Source organism: Thalassophryne amazonica, chromosome 20 (genome assembly GCF_902500255.1).
Source record: "Thalassophryne amazonica chromosome 20, fThaAma1.1, whole genome shotgun sequence".
Lineage (NCBI taxonomy): Eukaryota > Metazoa > Chordata > Actinopteri > Batrachoidiformes > Batrachoididae > Thalassophryne > Thalassophryne amazonica.
In genome coordinates this window covers 53,826,566-53,854,449 of record NC_047122.1, presented here as the reverse complement: position 1 = coordinate 53,854,449, position 27,884 = coordinate 53,826,566, and the positions used below count along the sequence as shown (strand labels likewise).

Below are 27,884 nucleotides of genomic sequence, written 5' to 3'. Positions count from 1 at the left end.
CCGCCCTGCCCCGCCCCGCCGCCCTCCCAGCTGCGGCTGCCGCTGTCCTGTCTGGCTGCTCGCCCGGTATCTGGCCTCTCCGCTGCCGCTGCTCCGCCTCGCTCCTCTCCCCGGACCCGAAAACCTCCTGCCTCAGCGTTCACCACCTCCCCTCTTCTTTCCCGGCTCCCAGACCTCCTCTTCCTCCCTCCCGGTGAATGCACCAGCGCCAGAAACATGACGGGCATCGCCGCCGCTTCTTTCTTTTCGAATTCGTGCAGGTTCGGGGGCTGCGGTCTGCAGTTTGAGTCTCTGGCCGAGCTCATCGTCCACATCGAGGACAATCACATCGGTGAGTCCGGGCCACGGGGCGGCGGGGGCTAGGCGGCTAGCCGCTGCTAGCTAGCCTCCTTTAGCTAGTTAGCTGTGCGCAGATACGCTCGGGATTCGCGTTCCGCTATTCCCGCAGCTCCCCCCGCGCTTAGGCGGCGCCTTTTCGCTGATATTCACCAGAATGAAAGTTTAATTCTCTTAAGAACAAGGCGTTTAAGGCGCGAAAGGATGGAAGGACTTGTGTGGTTTACGCGTTAGCCGTGACAGTTACCTATTGCAGCGGTAACTAAGGGCCGCGTAGGTCCCGTAGGTGTAGCTGCTAACCGCGGAGCGTTGACGTTTCCAGGCCTGTTGATGCGGTGCAGCCGGCCGGGATCCTTGCAACATTCTCATCCTTCTGCAGCTCCAGATGTCTCGGTTCATCATGACAGCAATTTCTGCAGAAGCTTGTCATTTTGCATTGCTGCCGTGGCACGACTGTAACAGTATTTTCTTTAAGATTTTCAACTTGTTGCATCTCTTAAATTTCAGCTCCTGCAACCAGTTCAGATTTAATTTGGAGAAAATAATTGTAGTCTTCAGGAAATAAATTATTACATCTGTGCGTTATTTTTTAACTCTTGGTGGTAGTACTGATTCCAGGTCAGTTAGTCAACTCACATTTAATTGTGGTCTCATAGAAAACAGTAATTAAATCATGTTTAATTATTAACTAGTAACTACATAGAGAGAGGACTGTCAGATGCAGGTCCACTTTCAGCTGCAGCAGAGCACTTATAGAATGGATGTATGAATTTTTAATGGCAGAATGTGTTACTATGTGCATCACTGAAACAGCAGGGTGGCATCTGTCTGGATTTGTGGGCAAGATAACTCAAAACCATCTGGATAGATTTCCTTCAAACGTGGTGGGAATATTACTTGGATAAATATCTAGAGATGATTACATTGTAGAGCGTTTGGTCAAAGGTCAACTGTCAAGGTCAAAGAAAATATGGGCCAAAAACAGTTTTTTGTATATATCCCAACAAACAAGAAGCCTAGATAACTCAAACTTGGTGGGGATCTTATCTGGATAGATATCTAGAGGTGATTAGATGTTGGCATCATTTGTTCAGCGGTGAATGTCAAAGAAAAGATCTGTAAAGCAGTGTGGTTTTTTTTTTATTTTTATTTTGCATATATCTCAAGAATTACGCAGCCTAGGTGGCTCAAACCTGGTGCAGATATTACCTGGGTCGATATCTAGAGGTAATTAGATATTGGAATAGTTTGGTGAACAGTCAACGAAAACATCATTACTTAAAACCTTTTTTTTTATTTGCATATCTCAATAACCAAGAGGCCTAGACGTATAATCTAGATTAGATAGAACTTTATTAAGCAGCATTGTATAGCAGCACACAGGGCAAGAAGCACACAAGGTATCAAAAGTAGAAGTAAAAAACAATTTGCAAAATGTAAATACAAATATAAATGCCAGAAATACTGTTCGCTACTGGCTTATTGGCTACTACTGTTCCTCTCCTTCCTGTCCCCTGTCTTCTTGTTACTCCTCCCCCTGAGTGAGGGGTTGTACAGTCTGATGGCAAGAGTTGATCAGCTAAATCAGTTGATCAGCAAAAATATTTATAATTGATTGGTATGAAGGATTTTATAATGAAGTTGCATGTTGAAATCATATGTGTCAAAACACAGTTTGTAGACATAAGTACATTTACATATACTTGTGTATTGTGTGTGGAGTATGAAGGGTATGCATGACCTCTCTGATGCCTTTCATTGTGGTTCTGCAACATGGATGCATGGACTCTCCTCAAAATCCATACAGGTCTTTTGTGACTCAAGGGTCACCTGTCACTGAAATTTAATTGAAATCGATTTGTAACATTTTCAGATATTTTGCTGGCAGTCAGACGTAAAAACAAAGAAACCATATGGTATTCACCGGACATCTAATACTAGGGTCTAGGACATGTACTCGAGTACAACTCCAGCTCTGACTTTGCAAGACTTGACACTTGACTTGGACCTGGACACTGATGATTTGAACTTGAACTCAGACTTGCTGATTGACCGTTATGTTCTGCACAGTTTGCAAAGCAGACTTTTTTTTTTTAATACAACTCCTGAATATGACCACCATGATTTCTGGAAGTAATTCTGGTTTCAGAACAGTGTGCGTGCATGTGAGTGACTGGGTCTGCAGACTCAAACACTGGGGACTTGAGACTCGGCTGGAACTCAAGGTTTAGCGATATGATTAATACACTGGTATTCACGGCCAGAAATATAAAAATTATTCTATATTAGACACTTCTTGAGGCGCAGTTAAAACTTATACGAACACAACAGGTATAATCTTAAAATGGTTCCGTATACCCTCCAAACGTACAATTGACCACGGCCGATGACAGCACAGCGCTGTGTGATAAAGTTGGTCACGGTTAATCGTTATTTGTGTCATGTATCCATCCTAAGGAGGTATGCAAAGGGGCGAGGGAGTGGGGGTTTATAAAAAGGATGCTTCACTGAGCCAGTCTCCATGACAACTGGCTCTCTCTGAAGGGGTTGGGGGTTGCATATTGGCCGAGTTATTACACACCTGCTGTTTCAGTAGCAGAGTGCTTGTGTACCATGTCACACATGCCGGGACGAGTGTGTGTATAATTGATGTGCAATTTTAGACTATCTTATGACAAAGATCTGTGGTTACCTGGGTCAGCGGTTTACCCAGCAACCACCCTGCTTTCTTCAAACTGCTGCCAGTGCCAAAAAAGTGGATGTTGTCATTGCAGTCATTCAACCCCAAGTGCACCAGCTCTCATATGTGCCTATTTCCGTGACCTTTGACCACCAGCTGTCAGCTGAGCTGTACGATCGCCTGTCAGTCTGAATACTGGGATTAATGAGTTGCACCTCTTCCCGCTCTACACGTCACATGGTTGTCAGCAGCTTCAGGATCATACGGTCTAATCAATACAATTACAGATCAGTAACCGCGGGGACATTCATGACAGGTGGTGGGGATTGAAGAGAGCGATGGGGGGGAGGTGGTCATATTTGACTTTGACTTCTCTTTGCATTTGAAGTGGTGCGATCAATGATTCGTCAAAGGTCGAGTTAATCCGGTCATGTTTAGCTCATTAACCTGAGATGTCAGATGTATTGTTTGAAGCTTTGAGAATATCAGACTTTTTTTTTAATTATTAGAATCTGTCCTGCAATGTGCACAAAGATAATGAAAAAGCAGACGTAGCCGTTATTAAAATATATAAATCAGACGATCTACAAGTGTGAACAGGTTTACATGCAGGGACATAAATCACTGCAGAAGCAAGGCCCTTACTTTTATAGAAGCATTATTACCCTAGGCAGTGCTGCCCTCTTGTGGTAGGACATACCCTCTTCCGTATTGGTAAAAATTCTGACTTTGCCTTTGGTTTGCGCCATTCACCTTCTCAGTTATCTCAGTTTGTTTCTGACATAGGCTGCAATAGCTGCCAGCAAACAGAAGTCAATCTCAGATGATCGCGATCTGATCCTCTCCGTGGGAAAATTGTGTAATCTTCCGTGTTGAGCTCATCCTCGAGGAAAGGACCACATACCCACACTGTTTAGATTACAACTGAATGCAAGAGGAAATGGTTGGGCACACTTTGTTTTGCAGTGTTTACTTGTTGTTTGAGGCTTTGTGTGGCGAGTCGAGGTAAGGTCTGAGGAATGTAGTGATCTCAGTCTTCTTTAGGCTGTCTGCATGGCAGCTCCCCCCCCCCCCCCCCTCCCCCCTTCCATATTGACACAAGCATGTACCTGCCTGTTGCCTCAACAAAGAGGCACAGAGAGGGAAGGGAAGATAGAAAGCAGAGAGAGATTAAAAGTTTGTAAGATATTTGAACGAGATGGATAAGAAAGGAAAAATACAAGGAAGGCCACAGGGGAATCCCAAACATCTCGGCTGTGCTCGGGCAGTACTTAACCTGGAAGTGACTTCGTAGCTGCAATCAAAGGCTGAGTTATGACTTGTCAGGCTTATGCTATCCAATGACACACCACAGTGGTTAATTATAGAAGGTTCTGTAAATGCATGCAATACAAGCCTCAACACTAACTTTGACATCAACCTATCCTTGGGTCTGGTAACATTGGATGTTTGCCCGTCCCGTTCCACAATGTGCATGTACAAATTTTAGTTGTAACTGTTGTGTCTGTATCTACTTTGAAATATGATACAGGTGTGCAGTTAGTAAGTCCCATGTGGATTTGGCACAAGTTTTATGCTGGATGCCCTTCTTAAAGCAACTTCACATAAGATGGAGAATGGGCAGGGGTGGCCTTGAACCAGCATCCTTCTGCACTGGAAACAAGCGCACTTAGCCACATGACCACCATCCTGACAAGAGGTGCCCTGCTACAAGTGTACAATTGGGTACCGTAGTCTCGTTTGAGGGCGGGTACCAAAGGAGTAAAGATGACACACATGACGTAATTTCTCTACTTCCGGGGAAAAGAAACACGGCATTTTCGCTGAGTTTTTTGGCGAATTACATGGCAAACAAAGTGAAAAAGCAAAGAAAAAGTGATGATGCGGTGGGAAAGTGGACATGCGTTGTTGTTTGTTTATGACCCGGAGCTCAAACATGTCAAGGCGATTTTGCACTCTAGGACCAGGGTTCGGTAGGATTACTTTGAAATGTCATCAGATTACAAGTAATCCAAATCTATGTTAATACATACATGTAATCCACATGTATTCTTTCAAAGTAATCCTACCCAACCTTGGCTAGGACACAGCTAAACTCTGGTTAGCTGTGTCGGCTAACACTTACCAACACAACGTCTCCCATTCGCCTCGTCTTCCCTTCTCCACTGGGAACCGAAAAAAACCTTTTTGCAACTGCTTCAGTGATTGCAGCTGAAAACAAAACGGTACACCATTTGTCCATGTGAAATTATGCTGTGTGTATATTGCACAACGGGAGCAGCGGTCCCCATAAGTGGTCAAATCCCACAAAATCACGCAGGGTTCAAACGAGACTGCGGTACCCTATTACCATGTGTAAATAGGTTCTGTTTGGAATAGTCGTCACTACAAGAGCACAACGCAGTAGGCTTGTGAATCTCATCACTGACAATGATTCAATACGAACCTCGATACACTACCAGCGATACAATACATATAGCGATACATTACGATACGATTCACCCCATTCCCGATTAGATGCAGTTTGATATGTATTTGATGGTGATTCAATTCCTCACAATGAGATTTGGTGTGATATGATTAGGGATGGGTATGATAAGATTTTATCGACATCAATACCATTATTGATTCCGCTTATCGATCGGATTCTTTATCGATTCCCTTATCGATACCTCCTGTGAATTTTCTGTGTACTAAAAGTAGGCTTTACAGGTTTTCTATGTCAACATTTTATTGAGTCTTAAAGTAAATAAATATGAAATTGGTCACTGGATCCTTGATTTCTGGACATGAATAAAAATCAATAAAATCTGTACATGGTCACTGGATCCTTGATGTACATCATGTATCCCTGATCACTGGACAGAAATAGAAACAAACAAAATCTGTAGTTTTTGTCAAAAGCATTTCCTTTCAGATATTAATGACACAAATGTAACTCCATAGACTCTGAGCTGAGCTCTTGCACCCAGCTGCGTTGCACAGCTCATTTTGGGGAAAAAACCCCAATTTTGGTCGGTTGTAGTTTATTGTTTGTATTATAACGTTTGGAAAGAGGTGTCATTTGATTTAAAACTGTGATTCGTGCTGAAGTTATTAATTCCGACTGAAATCTGCATGGCTCTTTGGAGCTGTTCACTCAGTCCCACAAAACAGAGGATATTATTATTATTGTTATTATTAGTATTATTATTATTTCCTTTACCTGATTGGCACCAGCCGGTGCGTAAACTGAAGTTGACAGAGAACCATCACGTAAAACTCCGATGTGGAACGGGGGACGATGCTTGTTTCTTGCCCGCAACAAGACAAGTCCCAGTTCACGACTTTAATCCACAGAAAGGTGACTCATGATTGACATACCGTATTTTCCCCACCATAAGGCGCACCTAAAAGCCTTAAATTTTCACAAAAATCGGCCGTACACCATATAATCCGGTGTGCCTTATTTGTGCACTGAATTCCAAAATCTGTAAAAACGGCCGACGATGTTGTCCTTGACCGTTGGACCATTTCCCGCTGACACAGACGTAATACGTACGCTACATATGCTGGCAGCGATAAACCAATCAGAGTCTGTGGTACGTACACTCACCTCTGCCACGCCTCCGGTAGGTATGCTACCGGTATCCTGCAAAACATTTGTTTGTCTAAGGACCCCCGAAAATGGCACCAGCGAAGAGACATGCCTACGAGGCACAATTCAAACTGCAGGCTATCAGTTACACAGCTGTTCATGGGAATAGAGCAGCTGCGAGAGAATTCAAGATCAATGAAAAAAGATCCAGCCCAGCCACAACATCAACATGGACGAGGTCCCCCTCACCTTTGACATCTCCATGAACCATACTGTGGAGAAGAAGGGGACCAGCACGGTATCCATATGCACCACAAGCCATGAGAAGTCGGCTTTCACTGTTGTTCTTGGTTGCCATGGTAACATAGAGAAACCACCCATGGTAATTTTTAAGAGGAAGATGCTGCCAAAAGAAAAGTTTCCAGCTGGAGTCATCGTTAAGGCCAATCAAAAGGGCTGGTTGGACGAGGAGAAAATGAGTGTGTGGCTGAGAGAAGTGTATGTAAAGAGACCGGATGTTTTTTTTTTTTTTCCACGCATCACCGTCTCTGTTGATATGCAACTCCATGCGCGTCCGTCTCACCGCTACTGTGAAAAACCAAGTCAAGAAAACTAATTCGGAGCTTGCCATCATTCCAGGAGGACTAACAAAAGAACTCCAACCGCTGGGCATTGGTGTAAACAGGGCGTTCAAAGTGACGTTGCGAGCGGCTTGGGAGCGATGGATGACAGACGGCGAACACACCTTCACTAAGACGGGGAGGCAGAGTTACACCACCATACGGTAGTGTTCAGAATAATAGTAGTGCTATGTGACTAAAAAGATTAATCCAGGTTTTGAGTATATTTCTTGTTACATGGGAAACAAGGTACCAGATTCAGTAGATTCTCACAAATCCAACAATTTCAATTCAATTCAATTTTTTTTATATAGCGCCAAATCACAACAAACAGTTGCCCCAAGGCGCTTTATATTGTAAGGCAAGGCCATACAATAATTATGTAAAACCCCAACGGTCAAAACGACCCCCTGTGAGCAAGCACTTGGCTACAGTGGGAAGGAAAAACTCCCTTTTAACAGGAAGAAACCTCCAGCAGAACCAGGCTCAGGGAGGGGCAGTCTTCTGCTGGGACTAGTTGGGGCTGAGGGAGAGAACCAGGAAAAAGACATGCTGTGGAGGGGAGCAGAGATCAGTCACTAATGATTAAATGCAGAGTGGTGCATACAGAGCAAAAAGAGAAAGAAACTGTGCATCATGGGAACAAGACCAAGCATTCATGATATGCACACTCTTAAGGCTATGATTGATGGCAAAATTGCCCAGCTGTTCAATTCAGACACAGAAGATGAGGACTTTGATGGATTTGTGACAGAAGAATGCTAAAAAATGAGTATTGTTAAATAGTAGAATAATAGTAGATACTAGAATAAAGTTCAAATAAACTCACTGTTTTGCTTCCGTAACCTTTTTTTTGTAGACTATATGTTTTAACATGCGCCTTATAATCAGGTACGCCTTATGGTGTGGAAAATACAGTATTTTAATGGCTTTGAGAAGGTTTAATGAAGAAATTGCCGCTTTTAAAGACCAGGAAATCAGAGAACCAGCGAACAGCGGGTTGAAGCGCTGCTTCAGACAGACCCGTTGCATTCTGCAATCCACGTAGAGAAATAATAATTTTCCCGATAAACACCCTCAAAAACAACAGCCGCTCTGGTGTCCCGAACAGTCCGTAGTGCATTCAGTGTACCTCAGAAAAAAATAGATGCAAGCAGGCAGCGAGCGATGCAACACAATTTCACTAATCAATTGAATTGATGCACATTGAATGAATTGATGCACTCGCATCGCGCATGTTTGTATCTAGATACCAATTCGTATTGATTAATCTCCACATGTTTGCTACACAGAGTTTAGCTTCTCCACAGGAATGTGGCTGTATTTTTTCCTGGATGTAGGGAGACTGTTTCAGTCAGAGCAAGTGAAAAAGTGATGACACAGCGATCACGGCAGTAAGAGAATGTGATAGTCTTCAGTTAAACAAAACTTAACCTAATAAAAAAATGTTATTTTGTGATTGTTTAAAAAAGGTTAAGGTGTAAAACACGAACAGACACTGCCGCAAAAGTTATTTACTTGTGTGTTTCTGTGGTTAGCTGCAAGACTGCCTGCGCAGTAGAGCTGGACTGGTATGGATTTTTTGGGGGGCTGATACAGATATTAGGGAGTAACAAATTTAAGAAACTGATACAGAGATAAAAAAAAATCAATAAAATGTCTCACTAGATCAACTTCCCATTAATTTTAATGTATTATACAAATGTAATAATAATCGTAACAATTTTTGCAGTTTTAACTCCTTTTTGCAATTGGCACAAATGGATGCCTGCAATGAGTGAGGGACGGATGGAGCGTGAGATCGATAGATGGATCGGTGCAGCATCTGCAGTGATGCGGTCGCTGTATCGGACCGTCATGGTGAAGAGAGAGCTGAGTAGGGGGGCTAAGCTCTCAATTTACCGGTCGATCTACGTTCCCATCCTCACCTACGGTCATGAGATTTGGCTCATAACCGAAAGAACGAGATCGCGAGTACAAGCAGGTATTGTCTTGATGAAATAAACGTTGATTGGATGGCAGCATGTGTTGCCCCAAAAGCTGGGGTACCTTTCAGCATTGATGGTGCCATCACAGATGTGTAAGTTGTCCACACCATGGGCACTAACACACCCCCATACCATCACAGATGCTGGCTTTTGAACTTTGTGGTGGTAACAATCTGGATGGTCTTTCTCCTATTTTGTCTGGAGGACACGACGTCCATGATTTCCAAAAACAATTTAAAATGTGGGCTCATCAGACCACAGCACACTTTGCCACTTTGCATCTGTCCATGTCAAATGAGCTCAGGCCCAGAGAAGATGGCGGCGTTTCTGGATGTTGTTGATGTATGGCTTTCACTTTGCATGGTAGAGATTTAACTTGCACTTGCAGATGTTGCGACGAACTGTGTTAACTGACAATGGTCGGTTTTTCATGCAGTGCCGCCTGAGGGACCAAAGGTCACGAGCATTTAATGTTGGTTTTCGGCCTTGCTGCTTACATGTAGAAAGTTCTCCAGATTCTCTGAATCTTCTGATTATAGTATGGACTGTAGATGATGGAATCCCTAAATTCCTTGCAATTGAACCATGAGAAATGTTGTTCTTAAACTGTTAGACTATTTTTTCACACAGTTGTTCACAAAGTGGTGATCCTCGTCCCATCTTAGGTTATGAACGGCTGAGCCTTCTGGGGATGCTCCTTTTATACCTAATCATGACACTCACCTGTTTCCAATTAACCTGTTCACCTGTGGAATGTTCCAAACAGGTGTTCTTTGAGCATTCATCAACTTTCCCAGTCTTTTGTTGTCACTGTCCCAGCTTTTTTGAAATGTGTTGCAGGCATCCATTTCAAAAAGAACAAATATTTGCTCAAAAACAATAAAGTTTATCAGTTTGAACATTAAATATCTTGTCTTTGTGGTGTATTCAGTTGAACATATGTTGAAGAGGATTTGCAAATCGTATTCTGTTTTTATTTACATTTCACACAACATCCCAACTTCATTGGAATTGGGGTTGTACATTTATTCTTAATAAATAACATGTTAAAATGATTGTGGTTAATTCATTTATTCAAAGAAATAAATTTGTTAGCGATCGTCACAAACATTGATTAAAAAAAAATGATGCTTACCTTTATATTTAACACTGTTTGCTTCCTTCTCCTTCCTGCTCAACCTTTTCTGCACACCAGTGGCTTTTGATTTTACTGTCTCTGTTATTAGCGATTCACTTTTTCCAACATTACGCTTAACTGTGCAGAGTATTGTACAAACTTTGTCTTGAATACCCCTCCCACTGTTGTGATTTTTTTTTTTTAAAGACTCAGGGCTGCTGTATCACATTTAGGTCGGCAGGGGGAGCCTCTTGTCCGGATAATAGAAGCAACACACTGCCGTGTGTGTGTGTGTGTGTGTGTGTGTGTGTGTGTGTGTGTGTGTGTGTGTGTGTGTGTGTGTGTGTGTGTGTGTGTGTGTGTGTGTGTGTGTGTGTTTTGCCTTGACCTGTTTGTTAAGCTCATGAACACTTAGTTTACACGAGTTTAGGAGGCAAAACTGTCTGGTTTTAAGAAAACAGTAGCAGAATCCAGAATAAATCGGTTAAAGTGCTATTATATAACATTTGCCAGCCACAATAACACAGTTTCACAGTAAAAGTCTTTCCAGTGTTGCTGTTGCTGCTTTCAATTACAGTGTTGTTATGGTTATATATCTCTCACTTACAAAATTCTACTTATCTAGATACATGGGCTACTATACAGTTCTGGAGTCATGCTTTATATAAAACACTTCAATGAGATATGATGAAATCCGATGCAATTCTTTGCTAAATGTTGACCGTTGAGGGCAGCACCTCATACAGTAACATAGCAAAGCGTTTCCTGTTCTGAATCGCTATGACAGTATTTTGTGCAACTTGTAAACCAAACATAAAGTTCATATGGATACATTTATCTGTTGTACCGCCTACCACTGTTGATTTTGTTTTTAACCTCACAAAGTTATCCTTCTTGTGACCAGTCTTACCGCAGCCTCGCACCAACCTTTGAACTTTAACAGGGGCTTCAAGATGTGGAGGTAACAGCAAAAAAAGAATAACTCAACCATTTTATAACCTTTATAACAGACCACTTCATATATATTTAGATCGATTCAGATGTCCGTGTATCAGTGTCTGACATTGATTTTTGATTGGTATCTGTTAATTGTGTTTTGCGTCATACATTTGAATTTACCATCTGCAGTAAATATTCACAGCAGTTCTCACTCAGCGTTCAGTATTTAGTGTAGTTTCTGAAGGTTTCAGCTCTCTAGACCCTCCAGCTTTTTCAAATTGTTGTTCCATCTGAGTGTTTTCAAACAATGGAATTTCACCGGGGTGCAGCTATGCACCGTAACTGTGATGCAGTGTTTCCTGAAAACATTGTGTCCGATTGGGAGGGGAAAAAATGAGCTCGACTTCTCCAGTGCACACTGCAGAACATCCAGCTATTTAACGTTCTGCTTCCAATCACTTCTGATTGGACGCACTCATATACTATCAGTAGTTATTAGTGCACCAGAAATAATTACTGTTGGCTCACAGTATCATCATTACTGTACTGTTCTATTTTTGTAGCATTTTGAACTCAAATGTACAACAGACTGGGGTGTTTGTGTCAGTGCAGGAGTTGGAGTTGTTGGTTAACTGTTGTGTTTGTGAAGGCTTGCAGCATGGTGGCCACAGGAGACCAGAAATTTGTTGGCCATAGAGCAACTTTATGTGGCCACGGGCCATTGGGCCGTGCTTCATGTTGACCTTTGTTCCAAATGTGTATGAAGTTGACTAGAAGTAACTGAAATGTTTGTCCTCCTTCCACCTTGGGAAAAAAAAACAAATTTGCAAAGTTATTTTATATGATGAAGCAACACAAGTTGTTTTAATTAGTCCTTTATTCTCACAAGAATGGTTGTGTCGGGCAAATATATTTGTCTTGGGATTTGTGTGAATGAAATTTGCAGCGTCCTGCCTGCTTTCAGTCTCCATTTTATTAGGGGAGCTACGACCACTACCTTTGCACCCCCCCCCCCCCCCCCCCGACCCAGGACTAAACCAAACCAGCTTTTTTAGATTCCTTAGATGACCCCAAAACACAATCAGGATGTTCCCAAAAATAAAAACTGGCCTCAACCCAGTTATCCAAGATGGCTGCTAAAATAGTTGTTGTTTTTTTTTTTTTTTCACTAAAACACCAATGATTTCTGATATTATTAAGTCTGTTGTTTGTTCCTACTATGTATTTTAATGTTAAGGGTCTATTGGTGGCCATTTTGGACGCCATTTTGAATCTTAAACCCATGAATGAATTTAGACGCAAATGAGTTTGCTGTGACCTGCATTGGTCTTCCCATTGAATCTCTGTGATATTTAAGTTGTTTATATGTTCTTTAAAGGTGTTTTAGTGAAAAAAAAAACCCTATTTTGGTGGCCATCTTGGACATCATCTTGGATAACTGGTTTGAAGCTTTTTTTTTTATTTTTGGGAACATCCTGATTGTGTTTTGGGGTCGTTTAAGGAACCAAAAACAGTTGGTTTGGCTTAGTCATTGGGGGCGGGGAGAGTGCACAGGTAGTGGTCATAGCTCCCCTAGTATTTCAGTCACATTGTCAGAAAGGAACACACTGATCTCGTTCACCCTTTCAGTTACCGCATATACAATAATATCCCGCTGAAATTTAATGCAAATGTTCTCCACAGTCAAAACTCCAGCTTTGTGCAGGCACACACACTCCACCGCATCCTTCTGGTTGGTGATTATCTCAAATTGTCTACAAAATGATGAATGTGGCAGGTGAGTGCTGGAATTTGTCTTTGCATTTTTCTGCATTGCTAGATTTTTTTTTTTTCTTTCTAACCACTGTTCCGAGGTGTGACACAGGAATAGGCACGGATGTGATTTATTTATTTTTTTGTATGCAAGTGTGTGTTTTTACCGTACTTCCTAATTGACCTGTATGGGTGTAAGTGATGCAATTAGTGGGCTGGCATCCCAAACTAGAAACTGCAATCTGTCTCTCTCTCTCAGCATACATTCTCACACACACACACACAGACGGATGCCTTTGCGGAAGTTGAAGGGCCCAAGTGCCCCCACCAAGCACTGGGAAGTGTAATTACAGAGACGTTTGCCTTCTCCTCCTCTCACCCCCTCCATATTTACCCTCTTTGCTCCCTCTATTCCTCCTCCCCTCTTCCTCCATCCGGTTGCCTGCTGCTCTAGAAACACGTTAAAATGCTCTCTGTGGCTTCATTAGCAGCCTGCAAAACACGCCACACATTCTTGTCCTGGTTTCAACACTTCCACGGGCCGGGATACAGTGGGTTACAGTGGGATACATGCATACAGTGGGTTTTTTGTTCAACAGGGGGCAGCAGTGTGCCACCTCTGAGAGATGGATGTGTGTGTTGAAATGAGCAAAGCTGTTGTTGATTGGTCACTGTGGTTAATGACATAAACACTAATTGGGGTAATATTTATAGACTGTGGGGACCCTGAAATGTTTCAGAACACAAAGACACACACACACAGAGCAGCCCAACAGCGTGCACCGTGCAATCAATACGTAGATTTCAGCAATTAAAAGAACTGCAAATGCATATACACAAAGCTTACTGTGCACGTGTCTGTGCTCTGCTAATCCAGCGGCGGGGTTGGCAGCGTGTTAGCTTCCTGTCCTGCTCCATTGAGCGGAAGTCGTAAAGCCGGGAAACATTTACTCCAGAGGTCTCCCTCTTATCGTGCACCTGGCTTAGTCTGTTTCCACCAGCACACTTACCTCATCCTAAATTAAAATCCTCAAAACTGCACATCCCAGATTATAATTCCAAAGATGCGCTTCCTGTTTTGTCTTGCAGTTGTACGCGTCTTAGCGTTTGACTGCCATTATTACGTTTATTACATGAATATTATGCATTTTTTATTGTTATTGTAATCTGTATAATAATTAATTGGGGACTGGGGATAAAGTGGTAAAATATGATGCATATGATGTAATTTCTCTACTTCCAGTGTACAAACCACAGTGTTTTCAATGAGGTTTTGAGCAAATTACACACAAAGTGAAAATGCAAAGAAAATGTGACGATGTGGTGGGAAAGTGGACATGTGTTTATGATCCGGAGCACAAATGTGTCGAGGCGATTTTGCAGGCGAGAGAACAGAGCTACTCTGGTTAGCTGTGTAGGCTAACGCTTACCGACATGATGTCTCTTACGTCCTTGCCTTTTCTTCTCCACCGGGAACTGAAGAAAAAAAAAAACTTTTCGCGACTGCTTCGGTGATTGCAGCCAAAAACAAAACTGTACACCATTTATCCGTGTGAAGTTATGCCGTGTATATATTAAATGGAGGTCCCCGTAAGTGGTCAAATCCTGCCATATCACAGAAGGTTCAAACGAGACTATGGTCTCCTATTAACATTTATTATTGAATAAATGTTAATTTAAGTGCGTTACATCCAGTAATGTGTACAATACTGTACATCCATTATTGGTAAATTTCCATCTGTTTCACAACACTCATTGTCACTATTTTAAGGCAACCATGTGCATGTAAATTAACACATGCGGGAACCCGAGTACTGTTCTGCAGAAGCCACACTGACGGGCCAACTTGTCAAATGTGACTCTAAATGTTATTATTGGCATCATGAAAGAAGGCATCAGCCGAGGTCGATCATCTCGGATGCATTTGATTGGTCTGCTGCTACTTTGTGTGCGTCTTTATTTACTACTCGAAAAAACAAACAAACCAAGCTTCACCAGATTCGCTTCATGCATGTTGATCATGCAGCTATCCGGTCTCGTGACTCGTCAGTGGTGTTGGTCGAGGTGCATGTGTGTATTTATGTGCACGGCGCGCTCTGGTCTCCACATCTCAGCAGCAGGTCAGATGATTAAGGCTGAAGCTATAAAAGCCTGTTGCAGACCACCACTGGGACCACCTGCATTCTGCAGCTATCCTCCATTTTCTTAGCTCTCCTTTTCAGCGCCAAGTGTCCTTACGCACACTCGCGTGTTCACTACGGCAGCAGTGTGGAGTTTTTTTCTTTCTTTCTTCTTCCTTTTTAAGGTTGTTTTCTTGTTTGCTGATCTCCTTGGTGTTCTCCTGCACTGTGGGAAGTCTGCATTCTTTTTTAATTATGAGGTGTGAAAGCCTGAAAACCAAAGGCCTTTGACAACGCCAACATGCCGACACACACATGCGCACATGCACGTGCACTCTCTCACACTCACTCACACGTACTTGGGCTAAATTGGAAGGAGCACCCAGGACTGTGTTGCTAATTGTCGCATAGAGGTGATTGAGTTCTTGGATCATCACATTGGGATTGTGATACATCTGCTAGCTATTACATATGCAGCTGTAATTATGCCTATACACAGACTTAAACATGCACGCTGTAAGCACAAACCCACAGTTGTGGCTTTTTTTTTTTTTTTTTTGAGGGGGTTGGCATTGGAGTCTTTTGTAAATTCCCTCGTTGAACACTTGATGGCACTAGTAGCTCATGGATCCTCCACCCACAGAGCGTCGTGCTCACAGCTCCTGTTTTACAGGGTGGTGGGAGGCGGGGCTTTTGAAGTAATACTGCTTCCCTCAGGCCTTGGAAGTTGCCTACTGTAGTGTTACTGACTTTGCAAGTCAACTGGAAAACGTGTGCGCATTCTGTACTACGTTGTGCACATTCATCATCTCCAGGTCAGTCCTTCACCGAGGGGCGAATAACTTCTCAGCGACATTCAGAATTTACTCCTGATTGAGCAGCTTCGGGTCATTTAAGGGAAAATATTGGTCGTAAATTAGAGGGGGTCTTGGGGGTGCGCGTTAATAATCCGCAGGTTATGAATGCATCTGCAGGCTCCGCCGAGACGCTACAGAGCGGAGTGTGAGGAGAACGAGGCATACGATTAGGCCTCGACGGGTTTTTATAGCTTCATTTGGGGGGAATTTGGTAGATGGTTGGGTTTCTTTTGTAGCTCGGCTCGTATTCACACACTGACTCTTTTCAAATGAAGCAGAGGTGTAAACATGAAGTCACGTGGCCTGACAGACACTCATTCATTGGATGTTATTTGGGATGTTATCCTAAGACGGAGGAATACAGAAGAAAACCCAGCCATCAGAGTTTAACCTGACTTACTGCAGGTCATGGAATGATGACACAGAGAGCTCAAAATGTGGTATCTTATGTCACCCATAGTTTTCAAAAGAGCAGGTTCAAAGCTTAAGCGGGGTGTCTCTCGGTCTCTGACTCCGCCTAATTCCCGGCCAGCGAATAAATGATTAAAAGGGTGGATTACAGGCAGGACCTGTGTGACCTGGGCATGAATAATTCTACGGTAACGGAATTACAATCTGACCTAATCTGTAGTGGTTAGATGCAGTATGTCCAGATTTTGCTGCTGTTGTAATTCCATTACTATAGAATTGCCCAAAACTCACGTGTGCTCACCTACCTCAAAGTCACCAAGCTACATAAGGCTAACAGGCTAGCCGACCTGGGTTCGGGTCAGCGATTAACTTTTTGCAAACTGGGCGGAGGTTCTTTCAACAGGTGACTTTGATGTGAATAATAAAAATTATGACCAGCACGCACCCCGTTAATTAGTAGTACATGTATTAACCATACTAAATAATACTAAAATTTCACTCGGTGGAAACACTGGAGCACAGAAGCTCCGCCATATCATGAGTCATATTCTCTCATATTAGGCGGTATAGCCTGTTAGCTGGCCGCAGCTAGCACATAGCTAACAGCTCACTGCCTTGATGGATGAATTAGAATCAGCCTGACCTTCAAATGCATGTTTCATGAAAACACAGGGACCTTCTTCATGTTTTTGCTGTTGTACTGAAGCATGTTTGAATGGCCTCTGCTTGGCCTTTGTTTACCACTGGGGGCAGCGCCACACACTATATACAGTGCAACCCAGCCTCAGGGCAGTTCGTCGTGGCATTCCGAAAAGTCATTTAATCTATGGGTTTGTGATATCATCACAAAAATGGGCCGCTTTTCGTGACAGGAGCATGAATTTATTTCATGATGGGGGCATGAAATGCAGGATGACCGGGTCGGAGGGGGGGTGTTATGGTTATGGGAAGTGAGACTCTTTCATTATGGTTATGATTAGAAGGGGGTGGGTTATAAATAGTAAAATAAAATAAAAAAAAATCAAGGGCACAAAAAAAAGCGCAATGCAGTAGCAGAAAGTGCAGAAGGCAGCTGTTGTTAGCATAGCACAAGTTTCCTGTTTTGATCCGTATAACAGTATAAATAAATTGTGCAACGAATGCGACGTTCAAACAGATACGTGTATCTGACGTACATTCTACCACGATCGGACATGTTGATTTACGTTGCAAAGTTAACATTCCCGCGACCGCTCGTGACCGACTCACACCAGCCTTTGAACTTTTGCGAGTTTGAAGACACAGAAGTAGAAGGGGGAAATGAGCTTAGCAAAGCCAATTTATTACATTATAATCAAATCATTGATCGGTTCATTGTACATTTTGATTGATTCAAGGGTCAACAAGAATGTAGTCGTATGTATTATGTGTTGTGGAATTTTTGAGTTGATGTCAGCAGAAAATGAGACTGCTGAGCAAGGACCACCAAGATTCAGATACGACGCAGAGAGAGATTTAATTACAGTTGAAGCAGAAAACGTGCACCTGGAGGAGACGCCAACGGATCCAGCATGCAAACATACCCACAGAGCCTTCTGCCTTACACACTCCGAGAGCCATGTTAAGGCCCTTTGCCATAGTAAAAACATGGTCAGATGTTTAGTTGTGCCCTTAGAGAAACACAGTGTGTTCCATCAAGAAAGACGAACAAGCCAGGGATGACCCTGGCCCAGTGACCCTGCTCCTGCAGACCTAAAGGAAACATCGATTTTTTTATTTATTTTTATTTTTTTCTTCACATTACGTACTTTAGAACAGATTTTCGAAGTGTATCACTTGTCGCTAATAAGTGTGTATGCATGTGTGTGTTGCAAAACATCCACCATCTACACAGTCCTTGGCTGGTCCATTTTTCTTTCAACTCTGCAGTGAAATTCGACACCAGATTAAAGGAACTAAACTGAGTGCACCAGTGTTTGTTGAACTTGTGCCAAAACTGTCAGGTGTGAAAATGGCCTGGATGGATTCGTACAGTGTTTTCCTCCGTAGTTAATGGTGCTTTATCTCTCTCTCTCTCTCTCTCTCTCTCTCTCACTCTCAGACACAGATCCACGGGTCCTGGAGAAGCAGGAGCAGCAGCAGCCCACCTATCTGGCCCTGAGCTACATCAATAGGTACACAGAGCGGCGCTCGCTCGGCTAACAGAGGGCACCATTGCTCCACCAGTGGAGCTCTGTGCTCTTGTGTGCACATGTGGCTTGCAGGGAGCAGCTCAAATGACTGATCTCTTCCCATCAAGACAGCAGTGACTCACCCGTGGACGAGCGCAGAAAACCACTGAGGACAATCACTCTGACTCCCCTCGCTGCCACGGCGCAGCCGAAGGCAGCGTTTCAGAATTATGGCCTTTGCGGTGAACCAATGTCTCATGTCCCACTTAATCCTCCGTTAAATCACTCCTAAACCTAATGTTGGGAAAGATAACGGTAAAACACAGAGAGTGAGGTTTGTTTTCTGTGGTAATTGTTCTAGTGGCGAGGTTGTAAATGTCATCTGTATTTACTGCACAGCCTCGTGACGACTGTATATTTAAAGCGGTGGCGCCCTCCGCAGCTCGGAGATGTCTCAACAAACCAAAACAGGCTCGCGTAGCATACGAAAGAAAGAGAACGTGCAGATCTCGACATAAGAAAATGATTTGAATGACCTGCTGTGTTTCACTAAGTTGTGAACGTGTGATTGTTTGTTCATCACAAACTCTCCGCCACTGCTCTCAGATTCATGACCGATGCAGCGCGCCGGGAGCAGGAGACCATGAAGAAAAAGGTCACGCCCAAACTGTCGCTGTCCATCGCGGGCGGGGTGTCTAGAAACAGCACGGCCACACCCCCTCGACACACAAGCGGCAACCTGACGCCTCCTGTCACCCCCCCCATCACCCCCTCCTCATCATTCCGCAGCAGCACACCTACAGGTACGACAGGTGTGTGTGCGCGCGCACGTTGAAGTGTGCAGCGATTTTAAAAATAGAGGTGTTGAAAGAGATGAACGTGGGTGAGCCCCACCGGCTCTGCAGTGTAGACGGCGTATTCATCAAAATCAAGACAGTGCGGCGAGTATGTGAAGCCGTTTGTAACTCGACAGGAATGCAACTTATTTCACCTGTGGAGAGAATCTGCAGGGAAATTTAAAACGCCCAGTACTGTGCAAAGTTTTTAGGTATAAAAATGGTGAAAATCTGCTTTTATGTTAAACATGATTAAGTGGTCTCCTGCGGTTTCAAACAAATAAAACCAGTTTTATTTGTTATTATCTATCGTCCACCTGGTCGTTACTGTGAGTTTCTCTGTGAATTTTCAGACCTTTTGTCTGACTTAGTGCTTAGCTCAGATAAGATAATTATAGTGGGCGATTTTAACATCCACACAGATGCTGAGAATGACAGCCTCAACACTGCATTTAATCTATTATTAGACTCTATTGGCCTTGCTCAAAAAGTAAATGAGTCCACCCACCACTTTAATCATATCTTAGATCTTGTTCTGACTTATGGTATGGAAATAGAAGACTTAACAGTATTCCCTGAAAACTCCCTTCTGTCTGATCATTTTTAATAACATTTACATTTACTCTGATGGACTACCCAGCAGTAGGGAATAAGTTTCATTACACTAGAAGTCTTTCAGAAAGCGCTGTAACTAGGTTTAAGGATATGATTCCTTCTTTATGTTCTCTAATGCCATATAACAACACAGTGCAGAGTAGCTACCTAAACTCTGTAAGGGAGATAGAGTATCTCGTCAATAGTTTTACATCCTCATTGAAGACAACTTTGGATGCTGTAGCTCCTCTGAAAAAGAGAGCTTTAAATCAGAAGTGTCTGACTCCATGGTATAACTCTCAAACTCGTAGCTTAAAGCAGATAACCCGTAAGTTGGAGAGGAAATGGCGTCTCACTAATTTAGAAGATCTTCACTTAGCCTGGAAAAAGAGTCTGTTGCTCTATAAAAAAGCCCTCCGTAAAGCTAGGACATCTTTCTACTCATCACTAATTGAAGAAAATAAGAACAACCCCAGGTTTCTTTTCAGCACTGTAGCCAGGCTGACAGGGAGTCAGAGCTCTATTGAGCTGAGTATTCCATTATCTTTAACTAGTAATGAGTTCATGACTTTCTTTGCTAACAAAATTTTAACTATTAGAGAAAAAATTACTCATAACCATCCCAAAGACGTATCGTTATCTTTGGCTGCTTTCAGTGATGCCGGTATTTGGTTAGACTCTTTCTCTCCGATTGTTCTGTCGGAGTTATTTTCATTAGTTACTTCATCCAAACCATCAACATGTTTATTAGACCCCATTCCTACCAGGCTGCTCAAGGAAGCCCTACCATTATTTAATGCTTCGATCTTAAATATGATCAATCTATCTTTGTTAGTTGGCTATGTACCACAGGCTTTTAAGGTGGCAGTAATTAAACCATTACTTAAAAAGCCATCACTTGACCCAGCTATCTTAGCTAATTATAGGCCAATCTCCAACCTTCCTTTTCTCTCAAAAATTCTTGAAAGGGTAGTTGTAAAACAGCTAACTGATCATCTGCAGAGGAATGGTCTATTTGAAGAGTTTCAGTCAGGTTTTAGAATTCATCATAGTACAGAAACAGCATTAGTGAAGGTTACAAATGATCTTCTTATGGCCTCGGACAGTGGACTCATCTCTGTGCTTGTTCTGTTAGACCTCAGTGCTGCTTTTGATACTGTTGACCATAAAATTTTATTACAGAGATTAGAGCATGCCATAGGTATTAAAGGCACTGCGCTGCGGTGGTTTGAATCATATTTGTCTAATAGATTACAATTTGTTCATGTAAATGGGGAATCTTCTTCACAGACTAAAGTTAATTATGGAGTTCCACAAGGTTCTGTGCTAGGACCAATTTTATTCACTTTATATATGCTTCCCTTAGGCAGTATTATTAGACGGTATTGCTTAAATTTTCATTGTTACGCAGATGATACCCAGCTTTATCTATCCATGAAGCCAGAGGACACACACCAATTAGCTAAACTGCAGGATTGTCTTACAGACATAAAGACATGGATGACCTCTAATTTCCTGCTTTTAAACTCAGATAAAACTGAAGTTATTGTACTTGGCCCCACAAATCTTAGAAACATGGTGTCTAACCAGATCCTTACTCTGGATGGCATTACCCTGACCTCTAGTAATACTGTGAGAAATCTTGGAGTCATTTTTGATCAGGATATGTCATTCAAAGCGCATATTAAACAAATATGTAGGACTGCTTTTTTGCATTTACGCAATATCTCTAAAATCAGAAAGGTCTTGTCTCAGAGTGATGCTGAAAAACTAATTCATGCATTTATTTCCTCTAGGCTGGACTATTGTAATTCATTATTATCAGGTTGTCCTAAAAGTTCCCTAAAAAGCCTTCAGTTAATTCAAAATGCTGCAGCTAGAGTGCTGACGGGGACTAGAAGGAGAGAGCATATCTCACCCATATTGGCCTCTCTTCATTGGCTTCCTGTTAATTCTAGAATAGAATTTAAAATTCTTCTTCTTACTTATAAGGTTTTGAATAATCAGGTCCCATCTTATCTTAGGGACCTCGTAGTACCATATCACCCCAATAGAGCGCTTCGCTCTCAGACTGCAGGCTTACTTGTAGTTCCTAGGGTTTGTAAGAGTAGAATGGGAGGCAGAGCCTTCAGCTTTCAGGCTCCTCTCCTGTGGAACCAGCTCCCAATTCAGATCAGGGAGACAGACACCCTCTCTACTTTTAAGATTAGGCTTAAAACTTTCCTTTTTGCTAAAGCTTATAGTTAGGGCTGGATCAGGTGACCCTGAACCATCCCTTAGTTATGCTGCTATAGACGTAGACTGCTGGGGGGTTCCCATGATGCACTGTTTCTTTCTCTTTTTGCTCTGTATGCACCACTCTGCATTTAATCATTAGTGATCGATCTCTGCTCCCCTCCACAGCATGTCTTTTTCCTGGTTCTCTCCCTCAGCCCCAACCAGTCCCAGCAGAAGACTGCCCCTCCCTGAGCCTGGTTCTGCTGGAGGTTTCTTCCTGTTAAAAGGGAGTTTTTCCTTCCCACTGTAGCCAAGTGCTTGCTCACAGGGGGTCGTTTTGACCGTTGGGGTTTTACATCATTATTGTATGGCCTTGCCTTACAATATAAAGCGCCTTGGGGCAACTGTTTGTTGTGATTTGGCGCTATATAAAAAAAAAATTGATTGAATTGATTGATTGAAAATCAGGTTTTTGACAGTGGTTTTATTCCTGAATGATCTTTAAAGACTCAAGTGTTGGCGTAGTGGAGTTTGTCAGTCAGTGGGTCCATCAGTAATTTCCTTAAAACTACTGCATATTGAGCCCTGAAATTTTTGGATCTGATGGATACAGTTGAGGACCAGTGAACCTCCAATTTTGGGCAATGTAAGCATATTTTAGGATAATTTACAGTTATTCTATATGTTGGTTAAAAATATTCATGTTGGAAAACAAACCCTTTATTTGCATTCCTGTGGTTACTTGTTTTGTTTTATTATTATTATTTTAAAATGAGGTTTAAAAAAAGTTTACAGAAATGTGATTTTTTTTTTTTTTAAACTAGGTTTCCATGTCTCTGTATTTAAACAGGATCATGCAAAAAAAAGAAAGAAATTAACCAATTTAAATGAAACCTGGTGGACAGTTAGGTTACCGAGGGGCGGGTTCAAGAGCGTTTCTCATGATGGTGTACTTTAGTCATGATTATGATCCAGAGCTGGTCTGCAAATAAATAAATAAATAGAGTCCAACAGCATGAATTCATTCATTCATTTTCTATACCTGCTTATTCTAATTAAGGGCCACAGGGAAGTTGGAGCCTGTCCCAGAGATCATTGGACCAGAGACAGGGTACACTCTAGACAGGCTGTCAGTCCATCGCAGGGACAGAGCTTGAATTAAGAACTGGAATTTGGTTTTTGTCCTTAAATTAATTGGCACTGATTGTGGGGATATGGTGCAGGCTTCAGCTCCACCAAATGCCCTTCGAGTTTAAGAGGTATTTGACCCTATATGTTTAAAATATAAGTAAAAACCAATAAAGTTGTGAAACAAAAAGAAAATGTGACATGATGACTGAAACTAAAACAAAATATCATGACTTTTCTTAAAGTGGGTATAGATGGACATTATAAATGTAATCCATCTCAGTGCTGAAGAAAAAAATCAAAACTGTAGGTTCCCTAAAACCTTTGCACAGTACCATATCTTCAAAAATACATTAGCGGTGGATAAACCTCGGCATGGACCCTGGAAAAAGCAGTGAATGAATAAATGCATAATTGAATGAGTCCATCCCTTCAAGATTAACACCACGACTTCAAAACAATAAATGCTATCATGTTGTATGTCTACACGTTAAAAGGGGATGTATCATTTACACACTGGTGAAAATCTGAATCTGCTTGCTACCTGCAGAACGCTGCCATCTGCTGCCTGCCTAGCGGATGTTCGATTGGTGATGGAAAATTAGGAGCAGGTGTAGTCTTCGGTGACAGTTTTCACACAGAAATAAGATAATCATTATTTTCTGATTCTTTCACAGCGGTTATGTTGTAAAACTCAACAGTCAAATCCACACAACCTTGCAGAAAGGATTTTATATCTGTTTTTTTTTTTTTTCCTTTCTTGACCTACATTGTGCGGTTTTGAAGCTGCATATAGCTTGAACTGAGCTTGTTTATCAGGTTTTCATTTCCAAAGCGAACACCACTGCTGCTTTTTTCGGTAAGGCAACTTAAATAAAAGAAAACCAACCACACAACTCATTTTCTGACTTTTCCTACCACTGTACCTTCAGGTTTTTTGAGTTATTAGTCCAGTTGGTATCTGAAGTGAGAAGGTGCTCAAAGCGGGCCGCAGTCTGTGTGTGTGTTTGTGCTTTTTAGGTTTGGTGGCTCCTGCAGTGAGCAGACCAGTCAACACTCTGCTAATTACACAGCAGCTGTCACGCTGCGCATTCACATGGGGCCGTGCACTGCACAGCCTAGAAGCAGATGTCCAACTCCTGCCCAAATGGTTACAAACGCAGTGTTACGTCTGACCTTATGTGCCGCCGCGCTCTTTCAACATGTGCCAGGGTGCCATCCATTTCCTCACGCCGAGGCGCAGCGTTTCCTGTGTGTTGGTGGGGGGTCACTGGGCCTTTTTGCGCGCGTATCTGTGCCTGCGTGTGGGTGAGCGGGCTTGTTTGTGCGTGTGTGTGTGTGTGTATGTGTGTGCCTGAAATGTTTTAAGAGTTTGGTATGTGGATGTGCGCGCTTGTGCGTTATGTGTGAGCGGAAAATGCACATTTGGCAAACAGCACTTTTTCCCAGCCTGAGCAATGAGAATCACTCCCATTTAATGATCTCTTTCTTTGTGCCAACCGCTGCCTTCTGACAAACATGCACACACAGGCACGCGCGCCCACACACATACACAGTATAAATTTCCTTAGTGACGTGTGCGCTGTGAAAACACCACCGAAAACAGAGGGAAGTATTAATAAAAAGTCACAACTCATTACTCTTCCAATGGTAAATTCCCAAGACGTGTTCTCGCCTTTTCGGAACTTGGCTGTCTGTATTTAATGCGGGCTGAATAATGTCTTCTGTTCTGTGCGCCCCCAGGCAGCGAGTATGACGAGGAGGAGGTAGACTACGAGGAGTCAGACAGCAACGAGTCGTGGACCACAGAAAGCGCAATCAGCTCCGAGTCCATCCTCAGCTCCATGTGCATGAACGGGGGCGAGGAGAAGCCGTTTGCGTGTCCCGTCCCCGGCTGTAAGAAGAGGTACAAGGTAAGGACCGAAAAGCTGGGCTGGCTGACCCCCCCCCCCCCACACACACACACACACGACACACTGTCTCCATCTGATCAGGTCCACACTGCAGCAATTGTCTGTTTGTCACATGTCTGGACATAGGGTTTGAAAAAGCACATTATATTATCCAGAATGTGGTGACTGGAAACTGTTATAAATGTATCATGTCATATTTGCTTTGGTTGGATTTTATTGGGTTGCAACAAAAACCTAATTCATCTCAGAGTCAGTGTTTTGTAACAGTGTGAGAACATTAGTGTCTTTCAAAGCCATTTAATTTAAATCAACGCGAGAGCTGCGCTCGCTGGGAATGGAAATGGCAGGAACTCTTCAAAGGTTAATGCCATATTTTTGTTGAATTCAAATGTGGTCGTCCACAGATGTAGAGTTATAAAAATGGCCACTGTCCAGTTATTTATGGACTTGACTGTAGGTCTCCAGGTGTGCTTAAAAATAAATATTTGAGTTTAGAATGCAACAAACAACAACAACAAAAAAAAAACATAAATGCATTTTTGTGTAATAAATGTGCTGTGAAGTTGCAGTTTGTAGGATTTAGGGGTGTTTATCAGCAGAAATTGAATATGTTGTTCTGCGCATTAGTGTATAATTATCTGCAGTAATGAATTGGTGTGTTTTTGGAAGTCCTTCAGATAGATGGGAGCTCCTCGTAGAGCAGCATGTTGATACAGGAGCCCAAAAGGGACATACCGTACTTACTCAGCTTTTCACATTTTGCAGCGTTGCAACCAGTTTCCTGATTTTGCAATTTTGCAACCAGTTTCCTGATTGCTAGTGAAATCTGACATTTTTACACTCATTGACGGGGTGATATCCAACACCACTGGGGGGAGCTGTGGAAACCAGTCACTTTAGTGCTGTGTTGTTGAGGAAAAATTTACAGACGTTGATGATGCTGTAATTTTTGTGGTGTCTATGGATGCTCTGATTGCAGCAATTCGGAGTGTTTGGGTTTGCGATTGTCCTGCATCAAGGCTTAAGATTCAGGCTGAGGTCACTGCACAGAGGTTTTTGGTGATGCTAATGTGTCTGCAGCAGAGCAAAGGTCCAAGTCTTTAGGCACACCTGAGTCAGTTAATGAGGTCATTAGCAGCACTGTGGAGAACCTGACTGCATACCGAGGAGGTAATTCAGCCATTTGATTCAGGTGTGTTGGACCAGGAACGCATTTAAAACTTGCAGGACATCGGCCCTGGAGGACTGGAGTTGAATAACCCCGCCTTAGGTCATATAGTAAGACGTTGAAGCAGAGACATCCGAGTGTTGATGACTCCAGTATCTTGAGAAGGCCAAGGGGATGCTCACATTTCAGCCGGCTGCGGCAGATAGATTATTTTAGAGCTGGAATTTTAGGGAATGAACCGGTTGTCTGCCTGGGTGATTACCATGCAGGACCCAAGGCGGTGTTGTGGATGCAGCAAATCGCAAAAGCAGTGCGTGCTCCCATACAGAAGGGACACGAGCATGAATCTTTGTCGCCAAAGAAGCAAAATCATGACTGGCAGACAACATATGCAATCTGCAACCTCACCACTAGATGGTACTCAAATTGCACACACTGTAGCTTTAAATGGAGAGAAGCTGGAGTTTGCCACGGGTGCATTTCTTTCAGTGTTAATACTTGATTTGCGGAGAAATCGTGTTCCTCTGTGCTGCCGTTTCTGCTCCCCAACTGAATGATTGTGAACAAACTGATCAGTGAAGCTAATTGTTTTACACACGGCAATGTCTCGGTTGTGTGTACCGCATTACAAGATGAATCTTCTGGATTGTGATACAGTGCTGGTACTTGGGCTTTATTTGGTAAAACCTACTTCAGAGTGTTTTCTGTGCAGAAATGCAAAGTGGCTGCAGTTTTTAGTTTTTCCTCGTTAGAGTTTTGCAGCTTTTTCAGCACAGATCCCGTTGACCTTTGACATCATTTGTGCAGTTTGAAAGGGTCAAACACACAAGCTGTGTGCTTCAAGACTACATGTCGATGTGTGTGTGTAGAAATCACCTTTCTTATCTCTGTCCTGCTCATCTCATGTTCCCTCTCTTCAGAATGTGAACGGTATCAAATACCACGCCAAGAACGGCCACCGGACCCAGATCCGCGTGAGGAAACCTTTCAAGTGTCGCTGTGGCAAGAGCTACAAGACCTCGCAGGGTTTGAGACACCACACCATCAACTTCCACCCACCCGTCTCCACCGAGATCCTGCGCAAGATACAAGGCTAGAGCCTGCGACCAATCAACAGGCCCGAACACAGGCTAACCCTGACTTTACTTTACCCCTCACACTAAAGGATCAAGTGCATGCTTTAATTTTTATTTTATTTTTCTTTGCATATCTTATTATTTTATACCCATGTTACATCACTCGTATTTTTTTTTTAAATGTACTTTTGTAGCGTTTTTATCATTGTATATTTGCACATTCGTATATGCTATCACTTTTGTTTCTTTTCAGTTTTACTTACATAAGGTGCTAACTGTAAAACAACAAGAAAAGGCCAAAAAAAAAAAAAGATTAACGGAAAGCGCGACAGAGCCCCGCCCACTGTTACCATGCTCCTGTCGTCAGCAGGATGAAGTTGACTTCCGGCGCCAATGTGAACCCGG

At 42.7% G+C, this 27,884-nt stretch overlaps 1 protein-coding gene across 2 annotated transcripts; it reads left to right on the top strand.

The window, feature by feature from the left end:
* The first annotated feature begins 52 nt into the window (after nucleotides 1-52).
* Nucleotides 53-27,790, top strand: jazf1a (JAZF zinc finger 1a). 2 transcript variants are annotated; one of them, XM_034161502.1, is made up of 5 exons: nucleotides 53-331; nucleotides 18,478-18,550; nucleotides 19,154-19,359; nucleotides 25,066-25,235; nucleotides 27,324-27,790. In XM_034161502.1, exons 1-5 carry the CDS (start codon nucleotides 217-219, stop codon nucleotides 27,498-27,500), a joined length of 741 nt encoding a protein of 246 aa, XP_034017393.1. In that variant the 5' UTR covers nucleotides 53-216; the 3' UTR covers nucleotides 27,501-27,790. The 2 variants fall into 2 exon arrangements, with proteins under 2 accessions (XP_034017393.1, XP_034017394.1); XM_034161503.1 differs by having other exon boundaries at nucleotides 55-331; nucleotides 19,154-19,350.
* The last annotated feature ends 94 nt before the right edge of the window (nucleotides 27,791-27,884 follow it).